The sequence below is a fragment of the Narcine bancroftii genome, chromosome 1 (assembly GCF_036971445.1).
Source record: "Narcine bancroftii isolate sNarBan1 chromosome 1, sNarBan1.hap1, whole genome shotgun sequence".
NCBI lineage: Eukaryota > Metazoa > Chordata > Chondrichthyes > Torpediniformes > Narcinidae > Narcine > Narcine bancroftii.
Genome location: NC_091469.1, coordinates 483,580,197 through 483,607,397, shown reverse-complemented (window position 1 = coordinate 483,607,397; position 27,201 = coordinate 483,580,197). Strand labels below are relative to the sequence as shown.

At 44.5% G+C, this 27,201-nt stretch overlaps 1 protein-coding gene across 1 annotated transcript in view; it reads right to left on the bottom strand.

Moving 5' to 3' along the window:
• Positions 1-20,194: 20,194 nt before the first annotated feature.
• The window catches only part of LOC138761602 (vasoactive intestinal polypeptide receptor 1-like), a 155,480-nt gene continuing 148,473 nt past the window's right edge, over positions 20,195-27,201 (bottom strand). Inside the window, exons 17-18 of the mRNA XM_069934035.1 lie at positions 22,621-22,662; positions 20,195-20,591 (exon numbers count right to left, since the gene is read on the bottom strand). Coding sequence (XP_069790136.1) covers positions 20,424-20,591; positions 22,621-22,662 — 210 coding nt within the window. The 3' untranslated portion in view covers positions 20,195-20,423. The remainder of the gene's footprint in view (positions 20,592-22,620; positions 22,663-27,201) is intronic.

The following is a 27,201-nucleotide window of genomic DNA, read 5'->3' as shown; positions in this document are numbered from 1 at the left end:
CTGAAAGAAAGGTTATCATCTGGAGAACCCTGAAGGGGCAAGTTTCGTCAGCAAGACACTGAAGTGGCTGATGGAGGTAAAACTCTGTCACACAACAAACAACAAATCTCTCTCTGAAAACCAACAAGAACCTTTCTGAGTGGTAACCATTTACCTTTCAAGCACCAAAGTCTGATTAACTTTATAAATGTTAAATTCTGTGCACAGTATAAGAATTGCCTGCAACCAGTGAACTTGGAGGAATGAGAAGTGAGATTGGACTGTGAACCAAAGAACTTTTCTGAACTTACACACGCATTACATACACGCGCGCTTAGAATTAGAAAAAGGTGAAGTTGGGTTAGTTAAGTCAATAGTGATAAGTTAAAGTGTGATTTTGTTTTCATGTTTAAAGATCATTAAAAGCAACTTTTGTTTAAGTAACCATTTGTCTTGGTGAATATCTATTGCTGCTGGGTTTTGGGGTCCTCTGGGCTTGTAACAGTTCAAAAGCATACCTGGGATTGTGGGCTCAATTGAGTCTAAAGGGGTGGCACGGGCTCATGGGCCGTAAGGGCCCATTACCGTACTGTAAAATGGAACAGCTTATATTCCATCTGGCAACCTCCAACAGGATGGCATTAATGTGGACAACCAGTTTCCATTAGCCCCTTGTCTCTTCCGGACCCTATCCTGTCTTCTTTCCTCTAATTCTCTCTCCCTCCCCCTTCACTCTGTCTCCTTTCCTCCAGCCCTGCATTATCATAGCCACCCCCCATTCCAATCAATTCTCACCTTTCCTCTCCTCCTCTCCATGTCCACCAATGGCCTTTTACCTATTGGTCTGTGTTCCTCTCCGTCCCTTTCTTCATTCCTCCCCCAGCCTTTTAATTCAGCCGCCTGTGAGGGCTTTGCACATACCTTGAAGAAGGGCTCAGCACCGAAATGTTGGTTACATACCTTTACCTCCTAAAGTTGCTGGGAGACCGGCTGAGCTCCTCCAGCATTTCTGTGTTTTTACAACAATCACAGCGTCTGCAGACTTTGGCGGTTCACTCCATCAGAGTCTCTGTCATTTGTCCCTCCTCTCTCTACTTGCTGCTTATGTTTTTCTTTCAAATATAAGTTTAAATTCTTAAATTTTGAGGAGTCTGATGGTGGAGGGGCAGTAGGTGTTCCTGAACCCGGTGGTGCGAGTCTTGTGGCACCGATACCTCTTTCCTGATGGCGGCAGCGAGAACAGAGCATGTGCTGGGTGGTGTGGATCCTTGATGATTGTTGCTGCTCTCCCACGGCAGCGTTCCCCATAGATGGTCTCAATGGTGGGGAGGGTTTTACCTGGGGTGTCCTGGCTGTGTACACTACCTTCTAGATGGCTTTACGCTCAGGGGTATTGGTGTCCCCGGACCAGTCCATGATGCAGCCGGTCAGCCCACGTTCCACCACTCTGTAGAAATTTGCCAGGGTTTCCAGTGTCAGACCAAACCTCCGCAAACACCTGAGGAAGTAGAAGTGCTGACGTGCTTTCTTCACGATCCCATGAGTGTGTTGGGTCCCGGAAAGATCCTCCAAGGTAGTGACTCCCAACAACTTAAATTTTCTCACCCTGCAGTCCAAAGATTCCTCCCCACACCAACCCTTCACTCCATGCTCCAAGTACCAACTTTCAGGTGGTCACTCCAATCCAATGAACAGCACTGTGGGTGTGCCTTTAGACAGAGCCCATGGTTCAAGCAGACCGTCACTTCATGTGCGAATTGTGCTTTTAAAATTCTTTAATTTAAATGTAGAAAGACACCATGGTAACAGGCCATTTCGGCCCATGAGCCCGTGCCGCCCAATTCACACCCAATTAATCTGTACCCTCTGGTACATTTCAAACAGTGGGAGGAAACTGGAGCCTCCAGGGAAAACCCACACAGACATGGGGAGAACGTACAAACTACTTACAGACAGCGTGGGATTCGAACCCTGGTCCCGATCGTTGGTGTTGCAAGGGCATTGTGCTAACCGCTACGCCAACCAGGCCATCGTGAGGCAATGCATAATGGAACAGGCCCTTTGGTGCCCAATGCTGCCCAAGTTGGCATTCTGGGTTCCCTCTATTTGGACCCAAGTCCTTCTATCCATATACAGAAAAACCCCCGGTATCCAGCATGTATGGGGATCAGTAGATACCGGATAAGTGTGTTTTTCCAGTTGCTTGAGATTCCATATTGTGTGATTGGCGAACTAACTGAGAGGGGCAACAATTTTAAACTTATGTATTTTTTTATTTTCTGTGATATTGTTGTTGGTTTGCTTGAATTTCAGGTAACATGGGCTTTACCTGCCAAAATATCTTTCGAACGTCAAAATCGGGCCAACTCGATAAGGGTATAAACCTGGCCTTGAATGCAGCACTCACATAATGAATGAACTTGAATTCTTTATTGCTAGGTACATCAATCTTTCTTTGGTGAGCTAACCAGCCAAGTTAACCCGTACTTGAGTCCAGCAGAATCCATTTCTTATTCACTCCAATCCCATTTTATTAGAACACGACAGTGCAGAAACATGGCCCTTCGGCCCTTCTAGTCTGTATCAAACCATTTTTTTTGCCTAGTCACTGACTCGCAGCCAGTCCCTATCCCTCCATACCTGTCCAAATTCTTCTTAAAAGTTAAAATTGAGTCTGCATTCACCACCTCAGCTGGCAGCTTGTTCCACACCCCCACCCCGACCACACTCTTTGTGAAGAAGCTCCCCCTCACGTTCCCCCTAAACTTTCCCCCTTTCATTCTCAACGAATGCCCTTTGGTTTGTATCTCACCTACACTCAGTAGAAAAAGGCCCACCCATATTTACTCTGTCTTCCCCCTCATCATTTTAAATACCTCTATCAAATCTCCCCTCATTCTTCTACACTCCAGGGAATAAAGTCCTAACCTGTTTAACCTTTCCCTGTAACTCAGTTCCTGAAGTCCGGGCAACATCCTAGTAAATCTTCTCTGAACTCTTTCAGTCTTATTGATATCTTTCCTGTAGTCAGGTGACAAAACATAGAACATAAAACTACAGCACATTACAGGCCCTTCAGTCCTCGATGTGGTGCCGACCCATATTTTATTTAAAAAAATGTACTAAATCCTCCCTTTGCTGTAACCCTCTATTTTTTTTCCATCCATGCACCTGTCTAAGAATCTCTTAAATGCCCCTAATGTTTCAACCTCCACCACCATCCCTGGCAAGGTATTCCAGACACCCACAACTCTCTGTATAAAAAACTTACCCCTGATGTCTCCCCTAAACTTCCCTCCCTTCACTTTGTACGTCCTCTGGTGTTTGCTGATCCTGCCCTGGGAAACAGGTGCTGGTTGTCCACCCTATCTATATCTCTCATAATCTTGTAGACCTCTATTAAGTCTCCTCTCATCCTTCTTTGCTCTGAAGTGAAAAATCCCAGCTCTGCTAACTTTGCCTGATGAGATTTATTTTCCAATCCAGACAACATCCTGGTAAATCTCCTCTGCACCCTCTCCACAGCTTCCACATCATTCCTATAATGAGGTGACCAGAACTGAGCGCAATACTTGAAGTATGATCTCACCAGAGATTTGTAAAGATTAAACATGATCTCTCTACTCCTGAACTCAATCCCCCATTAATGAATCCCAACATCCCATAGGCCTTCTTAACTATTCTATCAACTTGTGCAGTGACTTTGAGGGATGTATGGATGTGGACCCCAAGGTCCCTCTGTTCATCCACAATCAAGTAACTGACGATTAACCCTGTACTCAGCCTTCTGGTTTGTCCTTCCAAAATGCATCACCTCACATTTATCCGGATTGAACTCCATCTACCATTTTTCCGCCCAACTCTGCATCCTGTCTATATCCTCTTGTAACCTTTGACAACCTTTAGCTCCATCCACAACTCCTCCAACCTTCACGTCATCCTCAAACTTACACCTCTTCACCCAGGTCATTTATAAACATCACAAAGAGCAGGGGTCCCAGAACAGATCCTTGGGGCACTCAACTAGTCACCGACCTCCAGGAAGGATATTTTCCTTCCATTACTACTCAAGTCAAGTCAAGTCAAGCCACCTTTATTTATTGTTCATACCATGCTCGCATGGTAAAGACAAGATAACGTTTCTCCAGGACCATATAAGTTAGAATAGAAGTTAAACACATTGAAATATTAAAATATTAAGACATATACAGTAAAAGTCCATGGCGGACAATCTACAAATGTTCTGATAATTCAGGAACCCTTGATGGCCTGGGGGGAAAAAACTGTTGCCCAATCTGGATGTAAGGGCCCGAGTGTCTTGGTATCTCCTACCAAAAGTCAGAAGGGCGAACAATTTACATGAGTGGTGTGTAGAGTCCTTCACAATATTTATTGTCTTTCACCTGCATTGAGTGTTGTAGATGTCTGTCATGGTAGGATGAGGCTTCCCAGTGATCTTTTATGCTGACGACACCATCCTCTGCCGGGTCTTGTGGTCCAAGGTGGTACAGCTTCCAAAATGGGCAGTGATGCAGTGGCACAGGATGCTCTCAATACTTCCTCTGTAGAATGTAGTGAGGATGGTGGGTGGGAGATGGACTTTCCTCAGCCTTTGCAGGAAATAGAGGCGCTGCTGGGCTCTCTTGGTTATGGAGCTGGTGTTAAGGGACCAGGTGAGATTCTCTGCTAAGTGCAACACCAAGGAACTTGATACTCTTGACGACCTCAATGGTTGAGCTGCCACTGGTGAGCAGAGAATGGTCCCCCGGGCCCTCCGGGGGACAACCATCTTCTGTGTTTTATTAACGTTCAGACACAGATTTTTGGCTCTGCACCAGTCCGTTAGTGACTGTACTTCATCTCTGTACGCTGACTCATCATTCTTACTAATAAGAATGGTCATGTTATCAACAAACTTGATTCTGTGGTTCAAGTTGTGTTCAGCTGCACGGTCGTGGGTCAACAGAGTGAACAGCACTGGGCTAAGCACGCAGCCCTGGGGTGGGGGCCCCCTTGCTCAGTCTGATGGTCTGGGAAGTGCTGTTTCCGATCCGGTCTCTACGACAGGAAGTCAAAAGTCCAATTGCAGAGGGAGATGGTTAGACCCAGAGGGCTCAACTTCCCTTTCAGATCTGAGGTATGATTGTGTGGAATGCCGAGCTGAAGTCAATAAACAGCATTCGATCATACGTGTCCTTGTTTTCCAGGTGGTTGAGGGCTAGATGGAGGGTGGTGGAGATGGCATCATCCGTAGAGTGGTTAGATCTATAAGTGAACTGCAGGGGGTCTAGTGACTGGGGCAGTAGGAGTTTGATGTGCCCCATGACAAGCCTCTTGAAGCACTTCATGACAGTAGAGATTGAGGCAGGACACAGACGACTTTTTCGGCATGGTTGCGGCTTTGAAGCACGTTGGGACCACAGCGCTTCTCAGGGAGATGTTAAAGAGGTCGGTGAGAACATCTACCAGCTGAGCCGCACATCCCCTGAGCACCCTGCCAGGAATGTAATCTGGTCCAGCAGCTTTCTGTGGGTTGTCTTTGCCGAACTCTCTCCTCACATCGGCCACTGCAAGACAGCACTTGATCATTTGGTGGAAAGGTGGTCTTCTTCGCCACCACATCATTTTTTTTGCCTCAAAACACGCATAGAAGTTCTTCAGTGCATCACCAGCACAGGCAGATGGTGTAGTCTTCTGGTTGGTGATATCTTGGATGTCCTTCCACATGTGTTGCGTGTCCTTGTTGTCTAGGAGATGTGCATGCTTTGCTGCCCTGATGGCCTTAGACAGCTTGACTCTTGCAATAGCTCGGGCTACCTGAAGGCAGCATCATGGTTCCAGAGCAGCACCTGCACCTCTGCAGTCATTCATGGTTTTTGTTTAGAGTGCATAATTATGGCCTTGGGTACAGTGATGTTGTTAGTGCACTTTAATAATGTAGCTGGTCACTGATGCCGTATATTCCTCCAGATTAATGAAGTCGCCATCCGTTGCTGCTTCCTTGAACATGTGCCAGTCAGTGCGCTCAAAGCAGTCTTGAAGAGCATGAATGGCCCCCGCTAGCCGGGTTTTAACCTGCTTCAGAACTGGTCTGAAGCTTTTGATGAGCGGTCTGTAGGCTGGGATCAGCATTACAGAGATGTGGTCTGAATATCTGAGGTGGGGGCAGGGCTCCGCCCAATATGCGTCAGAAATGTTTGCATACACGAGGTGGTCTACCACTCTCTGCTTTCTTCCAGCAGGCCAATTTTTTTTTTATCTGCACACAATACTCCAAATTTGGCTTCGCCAATGTCTTATATAATACCATAACATCCCAAGTCTGATACTCAATACTTTGATTTATGAAGACCAATATGCCAAAAGCTCTCTTTACAACCCTATTCACCTGTGGCATCATTTGCAGGGAATTCCCAGGTCCCTCTGTTCGACTCCACTCCTCAGTGCCCTACTGAGGTCCAGGCAGAATACTTTCCTTCTACGACTACTCTCTGCTTTCTTCCTACAAGCCAATTTCTTTTATCCACACAGCCAAGCTTCCACTGATCCTATGCCTCAAGACTTTCTGGATGAATTTTATCGTGGGTGACCTTGTCAAATGTCTACCAAAATCCATGTAGACCACATCTACTCCTCATCAATTTCTTTTGTTACTTCCTCAAAAAACTCAATTAGGCTTGTGGGGCACGACCTTCCCATCATATGGCCTTTCTTTTTCTATCTTTTTATTGAAGTTTAATATATAATATGAAACATTCAGTAGACAACGCACAGAGAGAAGAAGGATGCATGATTGACAAGATTACAATAACCATATAACAATTACAGCACAGAAACAGGCCAACTCAAGCCTTCTCATCCGTGCCGGACACTTTCTCCCACCTAACCCCAACTGACCTACACTTAACCTGTAGCCCTCCATCCCTTTCCTGTCCAGGTATGTATCAAAATTGGCCTGCTAGAAGAAAGCAGAGAGTGGTAGACACCTCGTGTATCCAACTTCTCCTTAAATACTAATATCGAGCCATTTTGTCCTCACACCCACCCTTCTCAGTAAAAAAAGTCCCCCCCCCTCAGGTTTGATAACATACAACCACCAATGGAAAATTAATAACGTCTTCATCTCCCTATGTGCAGTCAAAGAGAAAAAATAAATTCATACTATACTATAACCCTTTGTACTAATCTATAAAAAAAAGTATGATAAAGAAAAACAACAAAAAAACACTGGAAAGCCTTGGAACAGTGTTCATCAGGCATAAGAAGCCTGGTCCTCACCCACAAAAGAAATGTGATAGTATCAGGAAGGGACAGCAACACAAAAAGAAAAATGGTAGAGTTTATGTCATATAAAAATGTGGGATGAAATTTCTTCAAAGTTAATAGAAGAATCAAAAGTTGAGTCATAATTCCCTGAAAGTTGAGTCACTTGTAGATAGGGTGGTGAAGAAACCATTTTGTAGGTTGGTCTTCATCAATCAGAGTATTGAGTACAGGAGTTGGGATGTTATGTTGACGTTGTATAGGGCCTTGGTGAGGCCAAATTTGGAATTCTGGGACATAATTCTCTGAAAGCTGAGTCACTTGTAGATAGGGTGGTGAAGAAACCATTTGGTATGTTGGCCTTCATCAATCAGAGTATTGAGCACAGGAGATGGGATGTCATGTTGAAGTTGTATAAGACCTTGGTGAGGCCAAATTTGGAATATTGTGTACAGTTTTGGTCACCAAATTAGAGAAAGGATATAAACAGAATAGAGAGAGAGCAAAGGAGGTTTATGAGAATGTTGCCTGGGCTTCAGGGTATGAGTTACAGGGAAAGGTTGAGCAGGCTGGGATGTTATTCCCCAGAAGATCGAGGGGTGATTTGATAGAGGTATTTAAAATTATGAGGGGGGCAGATAGAGTCAATGTGGACAGGCTTTTTCCATTGAGAGTGGGTGAGATTCAACCGAGAGGACATGGATTGAGATTGAAGGGGGAAAAGTTTAGGGGAAACATGAGAGGGAATTTCTTCACTCAGAAGGTGGTGGGAGTGTAGAAGGAGGTTCTGGGTGAAATGATAGGTGTGGGTTTAATTTTAATATTTAAGGAAAAGTTGGGTAGGTATATGAATGAGAGAGGTGTGGAGGGTTATGGGCCGGGTGCAGATCAACGGGACCAGGTGGGAGAAGATGTTCAGCATGGATTAGAAGGGCTGAACTGGCCTGCTTCTATGCTCCAAGACAATGGTCAAATCATTTCATGATGCCATTTCACTTAGCACCTACTTGTGAAATGTGCATATCATTCTCCAAAGTTTCATTAGAGTTGCTGAATATGAATTCTTAGTATTTCAAATAAGATCTGTTTTAAAATGTGTGAATGTATGTAGCCCACTCTAATCTTACCAAATTACTCCAAATATTTATCCATTACTGTACTCGCTTAAATTGCATAAGGGAGTGTCGAGCACATATTGATGAGGTTATCAACTAATTTAAGAATCTTTTCCACATCTCTGCAGGAAAAGATTGTTGAAGCTCCTGCTCCCACAGCCTTTTAAATTTATCAGTCAAGACTATTTTAATAAAATATCATATATAATTGCTATTAAACCCTACTGGGAGGGGTTTAAACAAAGAATAGCACCCACCGTATCCGACTGATGGAGCTGGGGAAAATTAGATAATGCAGCATTCTCTAATTTGAAAATATCGAAGCAGAAGCAAATTAGGCAGACTATACTTATTTGAAAGTTGCTCCATAAACAAATCCCGAAAACAATGAATACCTTTAGCTTTCTAAAAGGAAAAAAGCACGGTCATTCACAGATGGTTGATAAAAATAATTATCGGTAGAGAGAATAAAACCAGATGGAGTAAAAAAATTTTCAAGCAAAGACCCTATTCGTAATGTCCGCTTGGGTATAGGATTGGTCATCGACTTACTAACTTTGGGAAGTGCAAAAGGAAGGGCAGGTCCCAATAAGGAAACTAGCGAATATTTCTCAACTGATTTCAATTCCAGATTTGCCCATGACGGATGTTCAAGTTTATCGGAATAAAAAAAATCCTGAATATGATATGTCGAATATTAATTGTCCAACAGTAAAATTTGAAGGTAGATAGAGCCAAGCCCCTGTCCTTTCTCAACTTCTGTAAATAAGTTTTATTTAACCATACATTTTTATTCTGCCAAATATAGGATATCTTGGAATCAATAATATCAAAATATGATTTTGGAATAAATACTAGAATGGCTTATAATAAATACAAAAACATTAGATAAAGTCTTTATCTTGATTGCATTAATTTGAGCTCCTCTTGATAATGATAGTGGAGACCATACAGAGAAGGATTGTTTCGCCTGGTCAATCAAAGGAAAGAAATTCAGCTTATGTCATTCTTTTAAATTTTTTAGGAATTTTAATACCACCACAGTTAACATAATCCTTAATAGTATATGCTCATAAATGGGTACCAGAATATTCAGAGGGAGTAATTCACTCCTGTGAAGATTTAATTTATAGACAGAATAAAAAACTGAATTGCAAAAGCCAAGATAACATAGAAGGAATAGATTTCTCTGGGTCTGAAACATGTAACAACGAATCATCTGCTTATAAAGACACTTTATGAACACTATCCCCTCACAATCCCCCTAATTTCATTAAAAGTTCAAATCGCAATTGCTAAGGGTTCCAAAGTTAAATCAAACAGTAAAGGACTAAGAGGACAGACAGCCCTGTCTAATTCCGCGCTGGAGCCGAAACAGGGAAGGGCTTTGATTGTTAATAACAACAAATGCAGAAGGAGTGACATAGATCAGTTTAATCCAAGAAATAAAACCAGGTCCAAAATTAAATTTCTCTAAAACCTCAATCACATAAGAACATTCCACCCTGTCAAATGCCGCCTTCATTTTTTTTCTTTGGCTTGGCTTCGCGGATGAAGATTTATGGAGGGGTAAATGTCCACGTCAGCTGCAGGCTCGTTTGTGGCTGACAAGTCCGATGCAGGACAGGCAGACACGGTTGCAGGGGAAAATTGGTTTGGTGTTGGGTTTTTCCTTCTTTGTCTTTTGTCAGTGAGGTGGGCTCTGCGGTCTTCTTCAAAGGAGGTTGCTGCCCGCCGAACTGTGAAGCGCCAAGATGCACGGTTTGAGGCGAGATCAGCCCACTGGCGGTGCTCAATGTGGCAGGCACCAAGAGATTTCTTTAGGCAGTCCTTGTACCTCTTCTTTGGTGCACCTCTGTCACGGTGGCCATATAACACAATCTTGGGAAGGCGATGGTCCTCCATTCTGGAGACGTGACCTACCCAGTGCAGTTCTTAGCATCCAATGAAATGACACATTCCGGAATCTCATTTGGGGGAGAATACATTATATTCATTAATCTATGAATATTTGAATATGAATAATGATTTTTAATGAACCTGTTCTGACCATTAGAAATAATATGGAGAAGAGAATTATCCAATTTTACCTAATTTTACCTAATAGGTAAAATTTTAGAAAAAAATTTGAATCAACATTTAATAATTGGTCTATAAGAAGCTCAACCAGTAGAAACTTTATTCTTTTAAGTATGTCCCTTCACAAAGCCATGCTATCCTGTACTTCTCCAAAATGATCATAGATTCTATCCTTAAGAATCCTCTCCATTAGTTTGCCCACCACTGACTTAATTCCCAGAATTCTCCCTATTCCAAGGATTCTCCCTATTACCTTTTTTAAACAAGGGGACTACATTTGCCATTCTCCAATCCTCTGGCACTTCACTTGCGACCAAAGAGGATTCAAAGACCATAGCTACTGCCCCAGCTAGCTCTTCCCTCGCTTCCCACAGCAGCCTGGGGCATATAATTTTCGGCCTCGGTGACCTCAATCTTGCTGTTTTTAAGAAGATCATTTGGCAACCCACTTACCCGCAAACGAACTGACTCCCGAAATGGTGGATGTGCTGTGGAAAATGCAGAGTATTGACCTGTAGCCAGCACAGGTTTTTAAATCTGGGCTGATGACAGCACTGATTATGTCACTTCCTGTCCATGTGACAGAAGCAGTGATGTATATAAGCCCAGCATGCATACCTGGAGGTGTCAGTCTTGCATTAGACTCCACAGTGTGTACATCGTCTTATCCGCATATACATCAACTCGACAACGTGTACAGCAATTCCACAATGTGTACACCAACATCTGTGGTAGCTCAGTATAGAATACTTCGCTGTAATCCACACTTCCACTTCCTTAATCTCCACATTGTCCAGCACACAGGCCAATTCAATTCCAACTTCAGCCTGATCAAGGTCCTTTTCTCTTGTGAATACTGATGCAATGTATTTATTTAGGACCTCCCCAACCTCCTCCTCCTCACTGCTTGCTTTCCTTACTTCCCACTACTCTACCTGTTTCCTGATTAAACACTGATGAAAAAAAACATCTCCCCCATCTTTTTTGACTCCATACAAAGTACTTTCATCTTTATGGGCACCGATTTTGTCCTTACTATCCTTATGTTCCTAAGATACCTTTAGAAACCCTTAGGATTTTCCTTCACAAGCAACCTTGTCTCTTCTTTTAGCCTTCCTGATTTATTTTTTGAGGTTTTTCTTGCATTTTTATACTCAAGTACCTCATTTGCTCCATGTTGCCTATAGCTGTTATACACCTCTCTCTTCTTCCAAACCAGATCCCCAATATCCCTCGAAAACCAAGGTTCCCGGTACCTGCTAACTTTGCCTTTAATCCTGCCAGGAACATACAAACTCTGTACTCTCAAAATTTCACCTTTGAAGGTCCTCCACTGACCTCCCACATCCTGGCCAGAAACAACTTATCCCACTCCACGTATCCTAGATCCTTTCTCATTTCCTCAAAATTACCCTTTTTCCAATTTAGAATCTCAACCTGAGGCCAGGACCCATCCTTCTCCATAACTAACTTGAAACTAATGGCATTATGATCTCTGGACCCAAAATGTTCTCCTACACATACTTCTGTCACCTGTCCTATCTCGTTCCCTAAAAGGAGACCCAGTATTACATTCCCTCTAGTTGGTACCTCTATATATTGACTTTCCTGAACATATTTGATAAGCTCTAAGCCATCCAGCCATTTTAAAATCTGGGCGTCCCAGTCAAAATGAGGAAAATTAAAATACACGACTATCACAACTTTGTATTTCCTGCAACTGTCTGCTCTCTCTCTACAGATTTGCTCCTCCATTCTCATTGACTATTGGATGGTCTAAAATACAATCCCATGAATGTGGACATACCTTTCCCATTCCTCAGCTCCACACATTTAACCTCAGTAGATGAAGTCTCTGGTCTGTCCTGCCTGAGCACAGCTTTGATATTTTCCCTGATGAGCAATGCCACTCCTCCCCCTTTCATCCCCGCCGTTATATCACATCTAAATCAATGGAAGCCCAGAATACTGAGCTGCCAGTCCTGCCCCTCCTACAACCAAGCTTCACTAATGGCCACAATGACATAATTCCACGTGCCAATCCACACTCTAATCTCGTCTTCCTTTCCTACAATACTCCTTGCATTAAAATAGATTCACCACATACAACCTGCTATCAGTGAATGTAATTTTCTTATTATCTTTTCCCTCCTCCACTCCTCTATCTGCTCTGGCATCTGGTTCCCCTCCTCCTGCAAATATAGTTTAAACCTATCGAGCAACACTAGCAAATCTTCCCACAAGGAAAGTTCAGATGCAAATCACCCCAATCGCACAGGTCCCACCTTTCCTGGAAGGGAGCCCTATAATCCAAGAACCTGAAGCCCTCCCTCCTGCATCTTGTCATTAGCCATGTGTTACGCTGCATTAGCCTCCTATTTCTACCTTACTAGCACATGGCACAGGCAGCAATCCTGAGATCACAACCCTGGAGGTCCTGTCATTCATCCTAGCGCCTAGCTCTCCGAAATCTCCTTGCAGGACCTCCTCACCCTTCCTACCCACGTCATTGGTCCCTATATGGACCACGACTTCTGGATGCTCACTCTCCCTCCTGAGAAAGCCATGAACTTGATCTGAGTTATCTCGGACCCTGGCACCAGGGAGGCAGTATACCATCCAGGATACTCGATCCCTTCCACAGAACCTCTTATGTGTCCCCCTAACTAAGGAATCCTTGATCACTGCAGCTCATCTCTTCTCCTCCCTTCCCTTCTTAGCCACAGGACCAGACTTCATTCAGAGTTCTGATTGCTGTGGCTTGTTCCTGGTTGGTCATTCCCCCACCAGGATTCTCCCATGCTCCCCACAACTCTCTGCACATTCTACCGCTCACCCATACAGTAGGTCCAACTTCCACTGGCTGATTGAGCTACCGACAACCCTTTGCTCCATGAGGAGAATTAACCAGGGCACCACAAGGAAACTCACCCATTCACAAGGAGAGGGACCTCATATGGACAGGTGCTGGAGGTCAGGTTTCGAACCCAGGTCCCCGGAACTGCTAGGCAGCATCTCTACTCACTGTGCCACTCTCCTGCCAACTACCAATTGTTGAGGCCTCATTTGAAGTACGGTGTACAGTTCTGGCCCCTTATTTAAGAAAATATACGCTGGCATTAGAGAGAGTTCAGAGATTCACAAGAAGGCGTTTTTGATGGCTCTTGGACTGTACTCCTTGGAGTTCAGATAGGAAGTAGGAACAGGAGTAGGCCAAAAATGGCCCATCGAGCTTGCTCCACCATTCAATACAATCATGGCTGATCTAATTTATGACCTAACTCCACCTACCTGTCTTCTCCCCATATCCCCTAATTCCTCTATCATGTAAAAATTTATCTAACTGAACAATGTGGAAACATTGTTTTCCATGGTAGGGGAGTCAAGGACAAGAGGGCACAACTTCAAGGTCAAAAGGTGACATTTAAAACAGAGATTTACACATACAGCACGGTAACAGGCCCCTTCGGCTCACGACGCCCATGCCGCTCAATTTACACCCAATTGACCTACGGCCCCCAGTACATTTTGAATGGTGGGAGAAAGCCAGAGCACCTGGAGGAACCTCATGCAGACATGGGGAAAGCATTCAAACTTATGACAGACAGTGCAGGATTCGAAACTAGGTCCCAGTCGTTGTAACAGCGTTGCATTAACCGCTAAGCCATCCATGCAGCCCCAGATGCAGAGAAATTTCTGCAGTAAGAGAATGGAGAATCTTTGGAATTTGCATCCGTGGAGACCAAGACGTTGTGCGTATTAAGGCAGAAACTGATATATTTCTGAACAGTTAGGGTATCAAGGGTTATGGGGAGAAGGCCGGGGAGTGGGGCTGAGAGGGAGAATGGAACAACGCATGATGGAATGGAGGAGCAGGCGGGATGGGCTGAATGGCCTACTTCTTCTCCTATATCTCCTTATGGAAGCAGGAGGTCACATGAGAAACATCCCAAGAGCACAGCCGATTGCAGCAGGTGACTCCATCATTCAAACTCACCTGGAAGAATTACTAAAAGCCACACCGTGCAATGGGGCAGCAGGACTAAGATACAAGAAGACAAGAGTACAAACAAGTTCATTGCCACAGGCATATTTATTTAACAGATTATAGATTAGGTCTTAGATATTGCGTCATTAAGAATCAACTTGAGATATTTATAGCAATTGCAGAATGAATCATAATTATGCACAGACTGACAAGCGCGTTAAACAAACATGAACTCGGGAGGTTCATATTTGCATGTATCAAAAGCATTTTCAATGCCAGAGGCTGGTTTTGGAGGATGATTCCCGGTTAACAGAGTGCACATCTCCACATCCAGATTCCTGACACGTTCTCTCCACCCTTGCACTGGTGAAGGCACAGTTTACGCAAGGGTTCAAGTTGCAATGGGCTGGCGCGGTTAACGGAATACTGTTCGGGGGAGCAATGCTGCCTTAGCTCACCGGAAGACCGCTCTGGCACCTCGTGGGGCTGCAATGAGACCTCTCCGGCACCTCATCACTCCAGGTGGGGGGGGGGGGAGGAGGGGGCAGAGCCGGCAACCCCCCTCCCCTACCCTGCACGCTATTCTGGACATACAAGGAACCCCTCATCCTACCGTTCGCTCTCAATTATACAACGTCAAATACAACATGGTGGCCACCAAGGCTGGGTCTCGCGAGACCTCCTTGTCACCATTCTTGTTGAGCTCCGGCACCTAAAATATTAGCACTGCACCTCTGACGCTGTTACAACACCAGCCACCGGGGTTCGAACAGGATTCGAATCCTGCGCTGACTGTAAGGGATTTGTACGTTCTCCCTGTGTCTGTGTGGGTTTTCCCCGGAGGTTCTGTCTTCCTCCCACCATTCAAAACATACCGGAAGTGTAAGTTAATTGGGTGTAATTGGGCGGCATGGGCTCGTGGGCCAAAAGGGCCTGTCATCGTACTGTATGTTTAAATTTATATTTTAACATGAAAGGATTTTGGCTACTTTGACCCTGACTGATGTCACAGATGACGTGGCAGCTGGTGTGTGCACCCCAGGATACCAAAAGCAATGGAATCAAGAAGGCCAATGGAACGTTGGCCTTCATCACCAGAGGGTGGTGCAACTGTACAAGGTCCTGGTGAGGCCCCATCGGGAGCACTGCATGCGGTTCTGGTCTCCTTACATGAGGAAGGAGGCAATGCAAAGGAGGTTCACTAGGTTGATTTCAGAGATGAGGGGGTTGGCCTAGGACGAGAGATTGAGTCGCCTGGGACTGTACTCACTGGAATTTAGAAAAATGAGAAGGGATCTTATGGAAATGTATAAAATTATGAAAGGTATAGATAAGATTGAGGAAGGAAGTTGTTTCCATTGGTGGGGGAGACCAGAATTAGGGGACATAAGCCTCAAGATTCAGGGTAGTAGATTTAGGAAGGAGATGCTTTAACCAGGGGGATGTGAATCAGTGGAATTTACTGCCCGTGGAAGAGGTGCAGGTGACCTCAGTAAATATGTTTAAGATAAGGCTGGATAGATTTTTATATTAAGGGAGTGAAGGGATATGGGAAAAATGCAGGTTGGTGGAGATGAGCCACCATCAGATCTCATTGAATGGCAGAGAAGGCTCGATGGGCCGGATAGTTGACTCCTGCTCCCAGCTCTTTAAAATTTTTAAATTTAGTAAAGGGACCTTTCAGCGCATGAGCCTGTACCACCCAATTAATCTACACCTCTGGTACGTTTTGAACCGTGGGAGAAAACCAGAGCCCCCGGAGAAAACCCACGCAGACATGGTGAGAATGTACAGACAGCGCGGGATTCTACGCCAACCTTGCAGCCCCCAAGGGACAAGTGGAGACACGGGAGACTTGCAGGTACTGGAATCTGGAGCAAAAAGCAAACTGCTTTTGTGTCTCACCCCAATCTTTTTCTCCTCCTCGGGCCTGTGGAGTCCCTCATGCAGTTGGATTTGTGCTGGGAAAGATTGGCAACAAACCTACCCCATGGTTCCCTGGATTGAACTCCATTTACCGCTTTCCTGCAGACTCCCTCCATGAAGCCAGTAGGAAGAGATGCTTCGTGTCCTGCGCTCACTGTTGTCACAGTAACTCAGGAGGGCGGACCTTGAGTCAAATTCAAGTTGGGTGTCACGTGCACCCAGGTATGGTGAGCAAGTTCATTTTCCAGGCAGTCTAGCTCGTCAATCCCCACATCACAATAGTGTACAGGAGTTGGGATTTTATGGCATTGTCTAGGACATTGGCGAGGCCAACTTTGGAGTATTGTGTGCAGTTTTGGTCACCTAACTACAGGAAAGATATCAATAAAATAGAAAGAGGGAAGAGAAGATTCACTAGGATGTTGCCCGGACTTCAGGAACTGATTTACAGAGAAAGGTTAAATAGGTTAGGACTTTATTCCCTGGAGTGTAGAAGAATGAGGGGAGATTTGATAGAGGTATTTAAAATTATGAGGGAGACAGACAGAGTAAATGTAGTTCAGCATTTTCCACTGAGGGTAGGTAAGATACAAACCAGAGGACATGGGTTGAGGATGAAAGGGGAAAGGTTCAGGGGGAACTTCGTCACACAGACAGTGGTGGGAGTGTGAAACGAGTTGCCAGCTGAAGTGGTGAATGTGGGCTCAAATTTAACATTTAAGAAGAATTTGAGCAGGTTCATGGATTTTGGGGCAGGGGTATGGAGGGCTATGGACTGGATGAAGGTCAGTGGAATGAGGCAGAAAAATTGTTCAGCATGGACTAGAAGGGCCAAAGGGCCTGTTTCTGTGCTGTAATGTTCTGTGGTACAGCAGTAAAAATACAATACAAGGTACTGTATTTTTCTAGTGTGTGTGTGGGGGGGGGGGGGGGGGTTCTTGCAGGCGCCTGACAACAGCAGGAAAGAATCTGTCCCTGAACCTGTTGGTGTGTGATTTCATAATCATGAATCTTCTTCCTTATGGGGAGGGGAGTTGTGAAGAGAGCATGGTCGGGGTGGTATGAATCTTTTAATGTGGTGGCGACTTTTGCAAGGCAGCTGGAGGATGTGGAGACGGAGTTGCTGGAGGGGAAAGGTGTGGTGGTCTGAGCTGTGTTTATAGGGAAGCCTTTACCTCCAGGTTGTAAAGGTGCAGGGGTTAACAACTCAGCTGAAAGAGGTACACAGAAGTATGAGGAGTACCGTATATACACTTGTAATAGTCGATCCCTTGTAAAAATCGACCACCCACTCTTTTGGCCCAAAGATTTGCATATTTTCCATATATCCTGTGTAAGAGTCAACCCCCCCCCCAACTCCCACACCTATTTTTGGTGCAGACCGCCCGCCCATGCCAACTCTTGATGCCCCAACCATAAACCCTCAACCCTGCTTCCCGCCCAAGCTCCCGATGCCCTGGCCATGAGCCCTCACCCCGGCTGCTGCCTGTTCGAGTTCCTGATGCCTCATCTTGGCCGCCCGCCCATCTTTGCTCCCGACGCCTTGTACTTATCATGGTCAAAAGTAGCATTCGTGCAGAAGTTGAACCCCCTCCCCGCTCACAAATTTGAAAATAAAAGACTATTACGAGTCTTGTATACACAGCAGACCAAATGCAAGTAGAATTTTTTTATACTGAGGTCAGGCGATGTATCTAACAATCAATTTGAACTTTGCAACAGAAACTGAGGGACATGGGTTAAGGGTAAAATGAGAAAAGTTTAGGGCAAATATTTGGGAGAACTTCATGCAGAGAGAGGTCTGCGTGTGGAATGAGCTGCCAGCCAAACTAGTAAAATGTTGGCTTAAGTTTAACATCTAAGAAGTTGGGCCGGTTCATGAAATGGAAGGTTGTGGAATGCTATGGTCCAGGCGCAGACCATTGAGACCAGGCAGAATAATAGTTTGGCACAGACTAGATGGGCTGAAGAGCCTGTTTATGTGCTGTTGTGTTCGATGATTCTAAGCCTGTGGGTGAGCTTAAATCAACATGATATGGTAGGCTGGGGACCTTGGCTGGTATAGGCAAGGAGGGCCAAAGGGCGTGTTTCTGTGCTGTACCTCTTGATATCAGGAGCAGGAATTGAACCCAAAACACAACAATGGGGTGGTAGGGGGGAGGGGGTCTGGGCGGGGGGGAGCACGGTACTGAATCCCGGATCTTGCTGGAAGGAAAATACAAGATGTATAACTGAACGATTTGAGCTTTGCACACTCATTCACAGGAATCTCCATTCCTCGCTTGCCTCAGCAGATGTTGGAAATCACAAGGGGAACGGCCCACAGACCTGGCAGCCTCACCTTCACGGAGTTAAACAAGAAAGTGTGCAAACACTGGCGTCGGGTGCAGGACCCAAACGCGTTGGAAAAACTCAGCAGGTCAGGCAGCGTCAAGAGAAAGTAAAGGGAAACCAGCATTGATTCCTGATGGCTCGGCTCTCTAACTAACCAACACTGACATTAACCATATAATAGTTACAATACGGAAACAGGTCATCTCAGCCCCTCTAGTCCACACCGATTTAAGTGAACTCCACTAGTCCCACTTACCTGCTCCTTGTCCATAATCCTCCAATCCCCTAACATCCAACCTTCTCTTAAATTACATAATTGACCCTGTTGCAACCACCTCTTCTGGAAAGTCATTCCACTCAGCCACCCCTCTCTGAGTGAAGAAGCTCCCTCTCATGTTCCTTCTAAACTTTTGCCCCCTAACCTTTCACTTATGACCCCTCGTTCCAATCTCACCTACCCTCAAGGGGAAGAGCCTATTCACATCAACTCATAATTTTAAATACCTCTGTCAAATCTCCCCTCAACCTTCTACGCTCCAATGAATAAAGTCCCAGTCTACTCAATCTTTCTCTGTATTCTAGATACTGTAATCCAGGCAACATTTTAGTAAATCTTCTCTGCACCTTCTCTACCTTATTGATATTCCCTATAATTTGGGGACTAGAACTGCACACAATATTCAAAATTTAGCCTCACCAACGCCTTGAACAGTCTCAACATCACCTCCCAGCTCCTGTATTCTATGCTTTGATTTATAAAGGCCAGCAAACCAAAAGCCTTCTTCACCACCCTATCTACATGAGAATCCACTTTCAAAGAACGATGAACCGTTATTCCAAGATCTCTCTGTTCCTCAACACCCTCCCTTTCACTGCATATGTCCTGTTTTGGTTATTCTTCCCAAAACAAAGCACTCCACACTTATCTACATTAAACTCCATCTGCCATCTTTCAGCCCACTCTTCTAAGCCGTCCAAATCCTTCTGCAGTCCATCAAAACCATCTTCACTATCCACAACTCCCCCTATTTTTGTATCCTCTGCATATTTACTCACCCAATTTATCACCCCGTCAGCCAAATCATTAATGTAAATGACGAACAACAAGGGACCCAACACCTGTCCCTGGGGCACACCGGCCTCCATCCTGACAGACAGTTAACTGCTCCAATTTCCATTAACCCCTTCCACCGAGTCGCTCTCTTCCCCTCTCCCTCTGTTTCCTTTCGTCCAGCTCTCCACACCCCCCCCCACCGTCAGAGAGCTCCCCTCTCCCCCATCACTTCTCAATTTATTTTCTCTTCTACCCTCCCATCTGTGTCCTCTACTGACTCTTATCTGTTTGACTGATATTCCGTCTGGACCCTTTACAACCTGGTGGCATTAACATCTACTTCCATTAAATTCCCCTCCCCTATGTCTCTCACTCTCCCCCCCCCCCCCCCCCCCCCGTCTCCATTCCTCCAGCAATTCACCCCTTCTTTTAGAGAGCAAACTTCTCTCATCACCTCAGCTTCCACAGTTTCGCCTGAGCTCTTACCTGGTAGCCTGCGCTCCTCCCCCTACCCCCTTCCTCTCCTGTAGTTATACCTGACGAAGGGCAAGACCCAAATGCTGGTTCCCCTTTACGTCCTGTGAATTCTGTGTGACCTGCTGAGTTTCTCCAGAACGTTGGTGAACTGCAACTTTACCAACAGGCAGCTCCAGGCACCTCCTCAGCAGCTTTTGGATCTGCCATTCTACTTGATCGATTTGCCCATTTGGCTCTGTTTCTCCAGCAGTGTCACCTGGGTGTTGCAGGTGTGGAGGCTTCCCTCCGCCAGCGTGCTGTGCTTGCGTCTCTTCGTGAACTCCAGGACTTGAGCTGGGCAGCAGAGCCTCAACTGTCTTTTCAACTCTGTCAAAACCTTGATGAAAAGAAGACAAACATGGTAAATGGTAGGACACTGAGGAATGCGGTAGATCAGAGGGAAACAGTAGGGGACTGAGGAGCTTTTGGTATCTTGGCCTTCATAAATCAAAGTTTTCAGTTTTGGAGTTGGGATGTGATGGTAATGTTGGAAGAATGGACTGATCACTCTTCTTCAGAGGTGTTCTGGTTTATTTTTTCGATGCTGGGATAAAAACCAGAACAAATATACCTGGTGGATTACACGAGGCGCCATATTGGTATCAGTTTTAGTAAGTGAAAATATTTTTGTCTTCGGATTAACTGAATGAGTGTAAAATGGGGTCAGTTATTGAGCGGGAGTCAAGACTGAATGAGAAGGAGTGAGGAACGATTAAATTGTGATCCCCCCTCATTGCAACCCACTCTCGATAAAGGGAACTTGGCTCCTCATTCTTTCTCTCCCACGGACGCTGCTCGGCTCACAGAGTTTCTCCGGTACATGGTCACGTGCACTGAGGGAAGGCTTGCAAGGATTGCAGGGGGATCTGGACTCGTTGGGAAAGTGGGCAGCAAAATGGCAGATGGAATTTAGTGCAGACAAGTGTGAAGTGTTGCATTTTGGAATGAAAAATCAAGGTAGGACACACAAGGAAAATGGTAGAACACTGAGAAATGTGGTAGAACAGAAGGATCTGGGCATGCAGATACACGCAGTAATTCCCTGCAAATGGGACTGCACATATATAGGGGTCATAAAGAGAGCTTTTGGCACGTTGGCCTTCATAAATCAAAATATTAAGTACAGGAGTTGCGATGTTACAATAAAGTTGTACAAGACATTGGTGAGGCCAAATTTGGAGAATTGTGTGCAGTTTTGGTCACCTAACTACAGGGAAGACATCAGTAAGATAGAAAGAGGGCAGAGATTTATTAGGATGTTGCCTGGACTTCAGTTACAGGGAAATGTTAAACAGGTTAGGACTTTATTCCCTGGAGGGTAGAAGAATGAGGGGAGATTTGATCGAGGTATTTAAAATGATGAAGGGGACGGAGTAAATGTAGTTTGCCTATTTCCACTGAGGGTAGATGAGATACAAACCAGAGGACATGGGTTAAGAGTGAAAGGTGAACGTGAGGGGGAACTTCTTCACACACAGAGTGGTGGGGGTGTGGTACGAGCTGCCAGCTGAAGTGGTGAAAGCAGGCTGAATTTTAACATTTAAGAAAAATTTGGTCAGGATGGGCTATGGCCAGGGTGCAGGTCAGTGGGACTATGCAGGATAAGAGTTCAGCACAGACTAGAAGGAACAAAGGTTCTGCTTTCTGTAATGTAATGGTTCTATGGTTCAAAGAACTTCAAGTTCACTGTCACATAAACTGAGCTCCAGTGAGAACACTCGCTTTGCAAGCAATCTCTCGAGTCCTCTCACACATAGCACCGCAGGGCAGACCACAGTGCAGAGATACAGGGAGAAGTCGGTTCATGCAGAGCGAAGGCAGCATGAATATACTGGTGCACATGTCGTTCAGGAGCCTGATGCCAGGGAGAAGGAAACCATCAAGGGATATGATGGTACGATTGTTATTCTGCTTCCCAAAGGGAAAGGGCCAGGAGGGAATGAATCTTTTTGTCAACAATGCACCTCCCAGCTGTCAATCGCCTTCTGTGGATGCTGCCTGTCTCGCTGAGTTTCTCCAGCATTTTGTGGGTCAACTCGGCTCCGCCCCCACCATCGCCCCTCACCCACCATGGCCCTTCCACCACCCCAGCCCAATCCCTCTCCCACCATCACTGCTCCCCACGTTATCCTCCCCAGATCTCCCATCATCACCTCCCCACTTCCACCATCACCCTCCCCCCAATCTCTCCCCACCCCCTCCAACTCACCCCTGCTACAACCCCGGGCACCCACCCTCTGCTACATCCCTCCCCATCCTCCTCCTCGTCACCCTCTGCCACACCCCCCCATCTTGCAATCCCCACCCTCCACTGCCCCTCCCCCCCCCCCCACCCTGTCTCTCTCAAACCTTTTTGATTTTCTTACCTCTGTATTTAGGAAACAATAGAGCATCCCCACCACAAGCCCCTGTCAATATAAACACAGGAGCAAGTCATTCAACATTAGAAGCTGAAGATGACATTGTGCCTAGGTCCTGCAAACACTTGGCTCACTCACTCCAAAAAGACGGTGTGTGTTGAGGACCTTCAGACTTATTGTCAGTGTACAAAGACCACATCACTTACAACCCTGAGACTCTTTTCCCTGCGGGTGAGGCAGAATTACCACTTATTGGTAGTGCAAATAAAAAGACATCCACTGTCCGTGGGACAAATGGGAAGGTTTGCAGTCCCATTGTTTCTCGCAGATCTGTTCTGGGTACCCTACTCTTTGTGATTTTTTTTATACATAAATGACCCGAACAAAGAAGAAAGGGTCAGTAAGTTTGCAGATAAAACACCGGCTGGAGGTGCCACGGACTTGTAGAAGGTTGTCGTAGGTTACAAGAGGATACAGACAGGATGCAGATTCAGGCCAAAAAGTGGCAGATGGAGTTCGATCCGGATAAGTGCAAAGTAATGCAATTTGGAAGGTCAAACCTGAAGGAGGAGTACAGAGTTGATGTCATTAATCAGGGTGCAGAGGAGATTTACAAGGATGTTGCCTGCATTAGGGAGCAGGCTTTGTGACAGCAGGTGGAATGAACTCTGCTTTTCTCCTTGGAGCGGCTGAGGAGGAGGAGAGGTGACCTGATTGGGGTGCGTAAAATGATGAGAAGTACTGATCATATGGATAGCCAGAGGCTGAAGTGGTCACCTCAAGAGGATATGGGTTCAAGGTGCCGGGGAGTCGGTAGAGAGGAGAGGTCAGGGGTACGTTTATTTTTAAGCAGAGTGTGGTGGGTGCATGGAATGGGCTGCCGGCAACGGTTGTGAAGGCGGATACTATAGGGTCTTTTAAGAGACTTTTGGATAGATACATGGATCTTAGTAAATTAGAAGGCTGTGGAAAAGCCTAGTCATTTCTAAGGTAGGGACACGTTCGGCACAACTTTGTGAGCCGAAGGGGCTGTAATGTGCTGTAGGTTTGATGTGTTTCTATGTCAGGATTCTTAAGTGCGTGGAGGAACAGTGGGACCTTGTGGGTCCAGGTCCATAGATCTCTTAAGATTGCCACCCAGGTTCATATGGTAGTTGAGAAGAATTAAGGTCTGCAGGCCTTCATTCCTCAGGGGATTAAGTTCAAGAGTCATGAGCTAATGTTGCAGCTCTATGGAACTCTGGTTAGACTGCATTTGGAATACCGTGTTCAGCTCTGTTCACCTCATTGCAGGAAGGATGTAGAAGCTATGGAGAGGATGCAGAGATTTACCAGGATGTTGCCTGGATTGGAGAATGTGTCTCGTGAGGCAAGGTTAGGAGAGCGAGAGCTTTGCTCTTTGGTGCAAAGAAAGATGAAAGGTGACTTTATAGAGGTATACAAGATTATGAAAAGCACGGATAAGGTGAAAATCCAGAAATTCTATGAGCTAGGGGAAAGAGCCCTTAAGGTTCTCTCCTGGCAGTAGAAAGCAGAACAAGTCTCCAGGAACAATAAATGTGATTAAGCTGGACTCGGAGCGGATCCTTTACAAACCGAAGGATATAAATGAAGATTTCAAGCCATTTTATGTTGATTTATATAGATCTCAATCGGTGGGGGATTTGAATAAAATTGAGAGCTTCCTGTCACAATTGGATCTCCCAAATTTGAATTTAGAAGGAAGGGAGGAGTTAAGCACTCCCTTTACTCAGATTCAGATAGGGGAAGTATTGGCCAACTTGCAAATTAATAAATCCCCAGGAGAGGATGGATTTCCACTAGAATTTTATAAAGAATTTAAAGATTTATTAATACCTGTTTATGGAGGTATTAGATCAGGCAGTGGTGACCCACACTCTCCCAGAATACTTTTCCAAATAAGATAGGGATCCATTGAAACCATCGTTTTCTAGTCCCATATCACTCTTGAATATGGAATATAAGATTATGCCAAAGCCTTGGCAAATAGATTGGCAACTTATTTGACTAAATTAATAAATACTGATCAAACTGACTTTGTGCAGGGGAAGCAATCAGTGGACAATGCATGTAGATTGCATAGTGTTATACATCTGGAGCAAACAAGAGATGACTTGAGTGTAGCCGAGGGTCTAGATGTGGAGAAAGCCTTTGACAGACTGGAGTGGGACTTTCTTTTCAAAGTGCTGGAAAAATTTGGACTAGACAAACATTTATTAATTGGGTTAGAGCTCCATATTCTGAGCCTAAAGCTGAAGTAATAACTTATGGTCAAATTTCATCAACATTTCCCACTGGTCCAGATCAAGCAGACAGGATTGTCCATTATCTCCAGCTCTTTTCCTCCTGGCTATTGAACCGTTAGTGGAATTCATCTGTCTAGATCCAGACAGAGTTTCAGGATCAATCAGGAAAAACATAAAATCATTTTATTTGCTGATAATGTTCTGATATATCTGACAGAACCAGTTAATTCATTACAAAAATTTAAGTTTAAATTGGAAGATTTTGGGATTATATCGGGTTATAAAGTGAATTGTGACAAGAGTGAAGTTATAACAAATTAAGAGAAATTCTCAATTTAAGTGGCCATTCAATGGGATTAAATATTTATGTGTTAAGGTAGATAACCTGCAGAATTTACATAAATCAAATTATCTGGCCTTGCTTCAGAAAGTTGAGGATGATCTTAATAAATGTGTGAGCCTCCCAATAACTTTGGTTGGAAGGGTCAACTGTACTAAAATGAATGTGCTGCCAAGAATACAAGTTTTTTTCAAAGTTTGCCTGTTCCTATACCTCCGAGATTCTTTCAATTCTTTCAAGGACGTTTCTGTGGAAAGGTAAGTCTTCCAGAGCCTCTATTGATAAATTAATTTAGAATTATGAATTGAGAGGATTAATGATCCTGGATTTCAAAAAATATTTTTGAGCAACCCAATGATTGTGGAGACAGACCTTCATGGGTCAAATTGGAATTGCATAAGGTAGGTGAGAAGATAGCAGAAAACCTTGTGTATAAATGGGATTCTAAATTATTATCTGGCCCTAAAGAAGCCCCCCTATTAAAGCATATAATTAAAATATGGAATGAAATTAATGGTAAAATTGAAGGGGGTGCGGGAATCTTTCACTTAAAACACCCCTGGCTCAAAATATGTTATTTCCATTAATGATTGATAATAAAATCCTGGACACTTGGTCCCAGAGAGGGGTCCAGTGTATTGAGGATTATTATGAGCAGGGAGAATTTATGACATTTGAGCAAATTAGGAATAAATATGGAGTTTTAAATATATCTTTTTTTTCTGCTATCTTCAGTTAAGATCTTATTTAAGGGACGTTAGGTCTAGCATTAACCTTAGCACAGGGTAGCGAGGCAGAGAGACTGGTTCGAAAGGGGAGCATAAAAAATGTATTTCTAAAATGTATCCTTACTTCAGGCGGGAACCCCTAAACAAGGGCTTGATAAATGAAGATAAAGGTGGGCATCAGATTTTGGTATAGAAATTGATGCAATTTGCTGGTCCAACTTCTGTCAGGACCTGATTAACATGGTTAATGTAAGGTATTGGCTGGTCCAATATAACTTCTTGCATCAGCTCTACCTTACTCCACAAAAATTATATAAATTCAAATTGGAATTATTACACCAATGGTTTCGATGTGGTCAAGGAATAGGGACTTTCTTGCATTCATCCTGGTCATGCCCTAAAATGAAGCCTTTCTGGGAAGATTTGGGTAATCTCCTGGGGGAAAAAAAATGGAATTTGATACCGTCAGGTACCTTGAATTATTTTTATTGGGGAATTTAGAGGATGTAAGACCCAAAATGAGGCTGTCAAAATATCAATTAAAGTTTGTTAAACTCGCTTCAGGAATGGCCAGGAAATGCACAGCAGTGACTTGGAAATCTGATTCCCAACTAGATTTAGCCGGCTGGAAGATAGAAATCCATCATTGTGTTCCCCTGGTCACCTATAACCTCAGAAACAGGGGGGATGTATCTTCAAGAATATGGAATTCATACCTAAGGTACATCGGGGTAAACCTTTAACTTTCCCTTCTCCTGTCTCTTCTCCCCTCCTCCCCCCAGTGCTCGCAGCACGGAGAACCCGAGATAAGTCAAGTTATTTTCCCCTTGATGGGAGTGGGGTTTATCCGAGGTGAAGCCAATCTTTTATTTTTCTTATTCTTTCCCTTTTTTTTCTTCTTTCTCTCTATTATCTCTCTATTCTCTTTTTCTCCCTTTTGGTTCAACATGAACATTGAATTTGCATTTTTGTAGTATTATTGCAGTTTTCCTTTCTTTATAATAATTGAATCACGTGTTGACTTTTTTTCTCACTTTCTTTAATATCGACCTGTAGATCAATATTTGCATTGTTTTGTTGATATTATGGATATTGACGTTTTGATTATTCTTCATTCTGTCTACATGTGGACTGAAAATTCTCAAAATAAAATATTCCAAAAAAAAGCCAATGTGTTTTTTTTTCCAGGGCAACAGCAAAAACCAGAGGATATTTGTTTAAGGTGATTGGAGGAGAGTTCAGGGGAGCCGTT